The sequence below is a fragment of the Notothenia rossii genome (assembly GCF_949606895.1).
Source record: "Notothenia rossii genome assembly, chromosome: 9".
NCBI lineage: Eukaryota > Metazoa > Chordata > Actinopteri > Perciformes > Nototheniidae > Notothenia > Notothenia rossii.
Window position 1 is genome coordinate 49,294,703 of NC_136907.1, and position 10,858 is coordinate 49,305,560.

The 10,858-nt window shown below is 42.6% G+C and overlaps 2 protein-coding genes across 2 annotated transcripts; both read right to left on the bottom strand.

Moving 5' to 3' along the window:
- Positions 1 to 3,377: 3,377 nt before the first annotated feature.
- Positions 3,378 to 6,235, bottom strand: LOC307019480 (uncharacterized protein). Its single transcript, XM_079650426.1, has 4 exons — positions 6,045 to 6,235; positions 5,418 to 5,577; positions 4,529 to 4,635; positions 3,378 to 4,287 (listed from the first exon to the last, which is right to left on the bottom strand). The coding sequence occupies exons 1-4, from the start codon at positions 6,231 to 6,233 to the stop codon at positions 4,222 to 4,224; spliced, it is 522 nt and encodes a 173-aa protein (XP_079506552.1). The 5' UTR covers positions 6,234 to 6,235; the 3' UTR covers positions 3,378 to 4,221.
- A 679-nt stretch (positions 6,236 to 6,914) lies between these two features.
- On the bottom strand, positions 6,915 to 10,159 carry LOC307019894 (uncharacterized protein; the record flags this gene model as incomplete). The annotated part of the gene is made up of 7 exons (XM_079650995.1): positions 9,645 to 10,159; positions 8,996 to 9,089; positions 8,406 to 8,520; positions 8,089 to 8,223; positions 7,807 to 7,893; positions 7,324 to 7,431; positions 6,915 to 6,982 (listed from the first exon to the last, which is right to left on the bottom strand). The coding sequence occupies exons 2-7, from the start codon at positions 9,080 to 9,082 to the stop codon at positions 6,915 to 6,917; spliced, it is 600 nt and encodes a 199-aa protein (XP_079507121.1). The 5' UTR covers positions 9,083 to 9,089; positions 9,645 to 10,159.
- Between the last annotated feature and the right edge of the window lie 699 nt (positions 10,160 to 10,858).

The window sequence follows — 10,858 nt, forward strand, 5'->3', positions numbered from 1 at the left end:
CACGTCGTGGTAGGTGCTGACAAGACACTCCTTGGTCAGGTCTCCCTTCCTGCAGTGCTCCACCTTATTCAGCTCCTCAGGAATGGTGAAGCGTATCAGACCAAGTCTCTCACATGTCTCACCCGAAAGCAAGGGCCTCTGGCCAGTATGCACGATCTCAAAGTCCAGTCTGTGCGTCTTACCCCTAATGACGCATTGTGTGCTGTACACACCTAATGAGCTCATCCACTCACTGTTGTATAGTTTTAATCTGGTGAGACTCTTCAGAAGAGGCGTTCTAGACGCCAGTCTCGTCTTGTCCTTGATGCTCATCACATTGCAAGTGGCTCCAGAGTCGAGCTGGCACCTCTGAACCCCACTTTGCATTGGCAGGTTGACAAACCACTTTTTACCTTGAGTGTTCACAGCCCCCACGCTCTCCGCTGTGTACACGTCTCTCTCATCGCTGTCCTCCAGTTCCCCTGGCAACGGGTCATCCACAGCATTCAACTGGCGTGCCTGCTGGCCTCTTTTCATGCATACTTTTGCAAAATGGTTAGCAGTGCCACACGAGCGGCACGATTTACCAAAAGCAGGGCACAGGTCCCGCCCACGCTTGTGCCGTGTGCCACAGTACTTGCATTCGCCAGCGTCTCTCATGCTCTGTGGTTGTGCAGATGTGTTGGTGGACTCGGATGGCCTGCTGGCAGACCTCCGTCCATATCGCTGTCCTTGTGTGGCATTAACGCTGTCTCCAGGTCCAGAGCTGCCCAGTGACATGGTTTTTAACTTGCTGTCCATGACCTCGGCTGCACGGCAAATTTTAATGGCCTCGTCCAATTTAAGGTCCTTTTCCCTTAGTAAACGACGTCTAGCACCCTCGTCAGTTATCCCGAGAACAAGCCTGTCCCTTATGAGTTCATCTTTTAAAGCTCCGTATTCACAAGAGGCAGCCTTTTCCCTCAGCCTGGTAGCAAACACATCCAAGAGCTCTCCATCCTCTTGTTTAAGGTTGCCAAAAACGTACCTCTCAAAGATTACGTTCTTTGCGGGCGTGAAGTATTGCTCCAGTGCCACCAGTATATCACCCGCATCCTTTTGTTGGTCCGCGGTGAGTCCCAGGTTGTGTTTGTAAACATGGCGGCAGTCGTTCCCCATTAGCCTCCTTAGCGCAGCTGCTTGTACCGGCTTTTCTTTCTCGCTGAGCCCGGTCGCAAGCAGATAATCCTCAAATTCTGCTCGAAAGCTCACCCAGTTGCCGTGGATGTCCCCCGCCATCTTCATAGGCTCCGGAGGTGGGATGCTGGATGCCATTGTTCCAACGTGACGCTAATGCTAACAGGCTAACTGAAACTGCTAAACCTCACCAAAACAAATAAATGCACGCCGTCTCAGCGACGGACAGTAGCATGCAATCCACAGCTGGGTCCTATTTGAGCTTCTGACACCATGTTTGTAGATGTAGGTGCATTAATAAACAAGGCAAATCAGGCTGTGTCTCAACGCCGTGTATTCACATTAAGCAGGTAATCATACAACTGGGGTAGAGTCACGTGAGGCAGATATATATATAACACAGGCACAATACGTCCACAGGGTGGAGCTGCAACCTAGCCTAAACCATTCTGTAACATCTGTAGAATTTGAGGATTATCTGCTTGCGACCGGGCTCAGCGAGAAAGAAAAGCCGGTACAAGCAGCTGCGCTAAGTATGGCTTTACAGACGGTACAGCTCATATCGCATCTGTCAAAGCTGGGTTTCATGATAAACTGGAAAAAGAGCTGTCCTCTTCCCTCCCAGAGTATTGTTTACCTGGGTGTGGAATTGAACTCAGTCCGCATGAGAGCGCGACTCTCACGGCAGAGAGTGGAGGCACTGACAGCTCTCCTTCGACGCGTCACACTCCGCAGCGTGGTGACAGCCCTCTCCGTGATGCGGCTGCTCGGCATGATGGCAGCCGACCACGGGGTGATTCCCCTGGGTCTCCTTCACATGAGAAGACTCCAGAGGTGGTTTATTCGCCTACGCATCGACCCCGTGCGACAGAAGAGGCGCATGGTGGCCATCCCTCTGTCCGTGGGTTCAGACTTAACCTATTGGAAAAGTCCCCACGTCCTGTCAGAGGGTGTGGCCCTGGGCAGAGTTACGTCACACATCTCGGTGTTCACAGACGCATCTCTCTCAGGTTGAGGAGGAACGTGCATGTCGCAGGCAGTGGGGGGACAGTGGCCGACTCACATGTCCTTCCACATAAACGTGATTTTGTATGGTTGAAATAACGTGGTCACCAAGGCCGTGGGAAGTAGGGGTGCTGAGGGTGCTGCAGCACCCCCTGGTGGATGACAGGGGATCTGCACTTCTACAAGATATAATACCAAAAAAATGAATTTTCAGCCTTGATATAACAACATTCATAATTAAGTAAAGATAACACCCTTTTCACCACGGTTACATTTTCCATTTGCCCTGTACGATGGGCGCTGTAGTGATGAAAGTGGGGGATGTTGGCTTCAGGCGCCCGCAGCTCACAGCCAAAGTGAGAGAGATAGAGAGAGGGGGTGTACCGGTACCGGCGGGGATTGTTGTTAGCTTCGGTTGCGCTAACGGATATAAGAAGCTGTTTCTACAATAATGTGGAGGGAGCGTTCTGTCCTGTCAGACTGAGAGGCTCAGTGAGGTAAAGGACTCTGAGGGTTTAGGTAGTTCACTTTAGTCTAAATTATCTCAGTGGGTCTCAAACGTATTGATCACAATTATGTAAACAAATATTTCCAAGGCACACCTTTATAATTATTAGGATAAATAAAAACAGGTTTGAAATCATTCCAATGTATAGCCTACTATAGGACAGTAAACCAAAAATATCGTTTAAAACTGGAGAGATTTAAAAATATGCATAAATAAATGTTAACTGGTAAAATAAGATATGAATGAACAACAAAAATAAAATAAGTTACATTTATTTTTTATTGGCTATGGTAGGTTATTGAAAATGTTCACATACTTATTTGATTAATAAAATGCAAACCGATCATTTTCATATGGGTGTTTAGAGTTGTACCCCCTAGATCAGTCTCTAGTAATTGGGCACTCAAAGTGCACCAGATTGAAGCATTTTACTTTAAAATGTTAAAAATATCTTCCCGGGGGGGCACCCCCGGACCCCCCTAGAGGATGTGAAGTCCACCCCCCAATTAAAACATGTTATAATACTAATATACATTTGAAGCCTTTTTATATAAGCTGACCATGTCAATATGTTTCTCTTTTCATAGTGTATTGGTCTTTTGTAGAGGTCTTTCATTGCCAGCTAAAATCTTGCCTATAGGGCAGCACATTGGTCAGAACCAGACCTGGTGTCATCCCCACAGCACCCCCCATTTGAAACATGTTCCCACGGCTATGGTGGTCACCACATTGAAATGTAACGTTGAAATGTAACGTTCACACCACCTTTAGACCACTTTCTATTTGCAATTATATTTTCTTTCGATTAGCTTTAATTATGTCAAAGTAATCAACACAACTCAAATTTTAATAATACACTTCTTAGACAATTTTATTTGCATTTCAATGGTTCAAATGCATAATACATCATGACATGATTCAAATTGACAGATAGATATATATCAATAAGAAATTCCATAAACCCATAATTAATTTTAGGACATGTAGACAGTAGAATGATATTTTTTATCATATTTCTACAATTATGGAAATTTAAATATTCTCTGCAAATTTAAGGTGTATAAGTAACCAGTTTAATTTGTATGTTCCTGAACAAAAGAACATAATGAAGCCATGGTCAAATGTAGTAACACAAAGAGGGATATAAATGATATCAATTGCAATCTCTTTATATGAAGGCATAACAGGTTTACCTAAACTACTTTCTAAGTACCTCAAGGAAATAACCTAACAATAGATAAAACATTGTCCAAGGTAATACAATAATAGCTGGCCAGCTGAACATTTGTGGCTTTCGAACCGAGACCTTGTAGACTAAATGAACATTTACGTTGGTGGCGCTATATGTATTTATTCAGTTATTATATATATGAATGGCAGTAACATGTATCTACTACGTAGGTGAATTTAAATGAAATAAAATGTTTATTTATTCAGTTATTATATTTTTTGTACAAGCTGGCCGAAACGTCCGCCCCGACAAATATACCTGGCCAAAACGTCCGTTGGCCGAAACGTCCGTGCACCAATGACCAGGCATAATATGTGAAATGTTAATCTGAATCTGTATCTGTATCGACTGCAGATGCGACGCTCTTCCTTCTCTTTGTAGCAGGTTCCTAAAAAGCAAGAACGCACATTAGGGAATACATGGTATATTAGAAAATAAAATCCTTAATTGTTCCTAATTGATGAGTAGTGATAATGATAACTAACTTTGTGAGAATGCAAAGATTTAAGTACTGATGACACATACTATATGTAAAAGTGGTAAATTTATGTGATATGTAAATGCTTTATTGACAGACATTTGGAGAGATGGACCAAATATTTAAGTAAGTCACTAGAATCCACTATCACCTTGTATTTTGGCCCTCCTTTTTTCTTCGGTGCATATTTGAGATTTTCGGACAGTTGCTCCTCCACCTCGGAAGCCTTGGCTTTAGGATGGTTTTTCAAGCATGCTCCTGTAGGAAAAGTAGCACCAAACTGCTAACCCCAAGCAATGCACGGAAGAAAGGAAGAGTAACAAATATATGTACTGGTGAAAGAATTAACACTAAAACAACTATTCCTCACAAATCTAAACTAAATAATCCTAAGGCAATTTTATATTTTAATATTTGTAATTAGAATCGTATTCACAGACGAACACAGGATACATCCCCCAAATCTTTACTGGCACCAAATATTCAAGATGGCCAGACAAATGGGTTTCTTGCTGAACCATTTCCCTCATTATCATGATCACCCACTGGGGACCAGTATCTCGCACTTGGGACCAATATCCCCATTAGCGCCGATATAGGATCAATATCCCCCATTATCACCCACCTGGGACCATTATCGCTAACCGAGATGATTACCCCCCATGAACAGCTGAAAGATGTACGCGGTAGTATGGCCAAACCCCGGAGAAAATTAAGAAAATCCAAGATGGCCACAACAATAAAGATATAAAAATAGAATCAGCACCAAAATCATGAGGGTTCTTGGCCCATGGATGACCAATACTCATACAAATAAGTAAATTAGAATGTCACATAGTTTTTGAAAGATCCACTAACGAAGATGCAGACCCAGACACGTACCCACTCATGCACATGAAACATAACATCCCCAAAATGGTCGTTTCGGTTATAATAAATGATAATCAACATGTTATATTGAGTATCTCTGGAGTGCATCAGGCGAGCTTCATAAAATACTGAAGAAGCAATTGCATGCCATTTATGACTTAAACACTTACTGATGAGGACCTTGGTGACCGACAGGTCAATCAACGCGTTCTTGCCCTTCTTTCCCTTGAGGCTATACGTTGACCATAAGGCATTGGTTCCCAACTTGGAGAGCATCCTCCGGATGGTGTCTCCGATGTTGTGGCCACCCAAGGAAGTCATATAGCATGTCTGCAATGTAGATAATTAGTTTTCTTAGTAAAAAACCCTTGAGTACATCCAAGTGAAAATGCTAAATTGTCAGATATATATAACAAAGGCAGCATTGAATATAACTACTACAGTTTTGAAATAATTCAGTGGTCCCAATTATGTCTATCTATCTATCTATCTATCTATCTATCTATCTATCTATCTATCTATCTATCTATCTATCTATCTATGCCTGCCTGCCTGCCTGCCTGCTGCCTGCTTAGGTGCCTGTCTGCCTGACTGTCCGTCTGCCTGCCTGTTTAGCTGTCTGTGTGCCTGCCTGTCTGTCTGCCTATCTGTCTGTATACCTGTCTGTATGTGTGCCTGCCTGCCTGCCTGTCTGTCTTGGTGTCTGCCTATCTGTCTCTTTGGAAGATGCAGTTACTTCTTCATCAAATTTAAGCGATTCTTAACAAAATAAGTTTTTCTTTCACAATGGAACATACCAATTGTCTCTTGAAGGCCTTATCTGTAAGCCTCTCACAAAGCCTATCCAGCTCCTCAGTACTGCTGACAGGGTCTGGTAGTACATCGTCCAACTCCTCTCCTGCTGCTCTGCTGGCACTTGCCAAGAAGCGCAGCATTCTAAGGATTTCCCCCTGTGACTCTTCAAGGTTTTGCATACGCATCAGCATCCTGCTCTGGAATCCTGTAGCAAGATAACACAATTCCACATTTTTAAATACTATGCTTAGAATTTGCATCTATTCACCCACATACATGTATAATGCATTAAGGCAATTGCAACAAATGATTCATTACATTTCATGTTGCGTTGAAGTTGAACACATATTTCAAGCAACGGCAAGTGCTAGATCCCAAGCTAAACGTAAATGGAATGAGAAAAAAATGCGAAAAGGATGCCATAATCATCAATCAATTTGTCTCAAAAGAACACAATGTTTAGAATGAAGAAATCAAAATTGAATATTTTCTGGATCACAATTTTGAAAAATATTCTTGAAGTAAAACTGTTACATTAGGCTTTGTTACCTGTTGGCTCACTTTCAGGATTTATTGCAGCAGATGTAGAAGCTCTGGTTGTTGTGGGACTGCTGAAAACATAACATGAAATTATTACTTCACTGCAGTAGATGCCAACAGTAAGCCATAGTTACATGGCATGAGTAGTAACAGAGATTCGCTACAGCTTAATATCAGATTGGTCTAATGTACTACATGTACTAGTCTAAATGCTTTAGCACAGGGTGACTGTACCAATGAATGGCCTAGACCAATCATGGTGAGCAATGAGATATACATGTACGTACTACTCTCAGTAAATACTTGGGTAAAACTACAAAGCCTCAGATTCTTTACCTGGTATGGAAGGGTTGCTTTCCTCCACGATGATCCTCAGACAGTCGTGCACTTGAAGTCATCACTGTATACAGAGATAGTAATGTAATTAATTTATAAATGTCTGTATCAGAATATTTAAATTAATATAAAGTGAAAGGCTAAATGGAGCAAAGTGAAAACAGTGGTGCCCCTTTTGAGTGACCTCATTTTAAGACCACCTCTCTTGGGAGACCACTACAGCATGCACCAATGGCTACACATCCCATGCTATTGAACCTCTTATGAGAGACCACCCTTTATGACAGATCGGTTTGGCTTGGCAGATGGGGTGGTCTCTCAAGAGGACCAATGTATATCATTACTCGAAACAGGTTTTTTTTTTAAATATGAAGACAAATGCACAATGTCAATAGTCCTAAATACCTGATCTTGTGTCACTGTTAGGACACACAGGAGACTGGATTCTATGCCCAGAAATAGACCTGGAAGGGGTACTGGTACTTGGTGATATCGCTCTCGGTGCAGAACAGCCTTAAACAGAATTTAATGAGTGCGGTTATCGATAAAACATTATGAATGCATTTTTCATTAGGACATGAAAGCAATACTTTATTTTCACTGCAAGAAGATACTCCCAAAATATCAATTTACCGGTACTGATCTACCTGGTACTGCATAAATGTCTGTACCAAAAAGTAATCATTGTTCTATATGTCAAAATAGCCCATAGTTAGCCAGTTAGATACTGTGTTTAAGAAAAGGTTGGACCTCCTGGGAATAAAATTAGCATACAAGCAAATGCTGTTTTTTTCCTTTTGTGACTCAAGCTTCATGTTGAAACTAAAATAATTGAAATTAACAGTTGAGGATATAGCTCTACTTGATCCTTGTGCCAACCTCATTTACCATTTGTCCGTTGAGGAGGTGTTGGTAGCTCGGCCAGAACTAGAGCAGGGACACTGTCACTTGCCTCCAGTATCTCCCCTTCTTCGTCTGTATTAACATTATTTAATAAAGATTAACAGGTGAAGTGAAGCACCACATTAAATGACATTTAATAAAGAAAACTGAAAGGGTTAATATTTCTTATTCCGTTGAACTGTTTTTCTATTAATTTGTGGCAATTATGAAGCCATCTATGTCGTCACATATTTAAATATACTCTTATGCCCAATTCTCTGTATTTACCATCAGCATCTTCAGTTTCTGAAACCTGAAACTTTGCAGGCTTCTTAGTTTTCCGTCGACATTCTTCTGTGTCAGTCTCTACATTGGAGGTATCCTCAGCCTTTCTCGCCCTTTTTTGAGCCTTCTCATAGGTGTCTGAAGTTGGAAACAATATGTTATATTAAGAGACCTGATATACTGACAAGGTAATAAAATTAACGTCATTCTGTTTCCTTTTTTCACTTCAATTTATTACAGTTCCCGCTTAGTACACAAAACTAGCATGAATTATGTACTTAATCTAACGTTTCAATCTGTAAATATTAAATGCTTCCTACCTCCAAATGAAAATATCCTAACTTCATAAAGCTTCCATTTCTCTTTGTCAGGCAGCTCCCCTCTCCTGGCTTTTGAAGAGGCTCCACCCCTTGCTGGCCAATAGCAACACAGACGCTGAAATATAACAGCAGCGACTGAATGTAGTTAAAATGTTTTAATGAATTGCGTAGTGATATACAGTGGTCCTGTATTGAGATCAACGGCTATACATCCCATGTTATTGAAACTCTTATGAGAAGTGACCTCTCTTAAGAGACCACTTTTTTGGCCCAAGGGGTGGTCTCACGAGGCCTGTAGATAGTAAAGATGATAAAAGCTTAAGGCGCAGTCACCGAAATGTCACTAACACCCCCCCCCCCCCCCCCTTGACTCCTGACTAGTACACCTCCACTGAGTGTGGAGGGAGTGGAAAAGTGCGTCCACCAGTGGGAAAAAGGGCCAAAATTCCTCTAAAGGGGGAAGAAAAGCCCCCAGACACCACCGCCCCAACCAACCACATATGTGAAACGCTTTAAGTTCCATTTTTTATGAAACGGCTGCAAACCCATATATTTGACAATGTTCCAAGTACATGCATGTATTTACTTACATCTCTTGTTGACTGTATCCATGACTTGTGGACGACTTCAACAGCCATCTCGTCCACAAACTCTACTACAACAAATTCGCCCGACATCTTTTACCTGAAGACCAAGACACAAAAGCTGTTTATCACTAAGCTTACTATCATATATTTAATTGCTACATCATCTGTGGTATACCTTGGTATACTTTGGTATACTGTGGTATACTTTTTACTTCACTGTTGACTCTCGAGTGGTTGTAAAACTACTATAATCTGATAATGGCGGTTACGAGGGCTGGGTGCAGCGTGGGCGCGCGTGGCTAGCTCTATTAGGCTTGCCCATGGTCAGCCTGTCGTAAATTCCTTTACATTCCCATAGAGTACGTTCGTCTATTAACTGGGTAGTCGCTATCTATTGAAAAGTCGGGACATATCTCAACCAGATATAGATCTCCCACGGATTTAATGTAAGCTTTGTTCACACAGCCCAGCGGCCCTGCTGAAAAAAACAACATGGAGGCCGAGTCCAAGATTAGGCCACACATGAGGCCACAAGGCACCTGCTTAATTTCGGCAGAAAAAGTGTAAAATATGCTGAGAGCTGTGCATAGAACACTCCCCCATATGTTCATGACCCGAATTACAAAACTTTAAAAAAGGATGGCTTCCTTACCTGCAAGTATATATTGAAAGTTCTTGACTTGAATAAAAAAAACGCGGTTTAGGCCTAACGTTCCAGAGATTGACAGCGTGTCCTCGTTTTCGCAGATCCGTTTAACCGTTTGTAGGTCGCTGAACGGCATTAATTTTAACCAGCGCTAGTGGGGGCATCGAGGGACAGGAAAGGGTGTCGAACTGGGAAAAACGATCGAATAACTGTCTGTTTTGCAAAATACATCCCATCTTCTGGGAGAATAGATGGATATTTGAGGGACTATATAATTTGTATGCGTATGGATCGACCAGGATGTGAAGTGGTAAATCCAGAACACTGAGAAAAGGCGCGAACGAAATTTGCCGTGATTGGTTGAATTCTTAGGCTGGTGAGAGCATATACAGTTATAAACATCAACAGCAACAAATGGACGAACAATATTCAACTACATAATAGAGTAGACTCCATCTATTTGCATACAAATCATATGTATGTGCACCCACTTGCATGGAAAGGAAAACGTTATATTTCAACGTGGCCACAACGTGGTATTTATACCTACGTTATATTTCAACGTGGCCACAACGTGGTATTTTCTTTGTAAAACCACCCAAGTAATATTTTTTGCACAAATTACTATCCTTCAAACTCATATTCTGACAAAAAGGAAAAAAATTAATAAATCTATAACATTAAACAAATCAGTATTTTTAGACGGGTGCTTGTGGTGAACCACAACGTTGGGGCCACGTGGCTACCACGTTGTGCACACTTAGACGGGTGCTTGTGGTGAACCACAACGTTGGGGCCACGTGGCTACCACGTTGTGCACACTTAGACGGGTGCTTGTGGTGAACCACAACGTTGGGGCCACGTGGCTACCACGTTGTGCACAGTGCCACCAAACTACCACTTTTAGGCCACGTGGTGGCAACGTGGCGTGTTAGCTGGGCTACTTTAACCCCAGCTTCTATGAGTAAATGGCGCCGCCCTCTAAGCGCTGGGCCCCACTGGTTCTACGAATAGCTGAAGAAGAGTTATGTTGTATGGGAGCAGATTGCCGGGCCGCCTTCCTATTTATACCGGAAGGAGGCCCGAGGGTGGGGCCCACCTTGCGGGTGGGCGTGGACTACAAGTGTTTCAGTGCTGCGCGGGGTTGCAGGGGGATTACCCAATAGCAAGGCGTGTATCTGGGCCTTAAAGCCCAGATACACCGGCCAGTCACCTGAGAA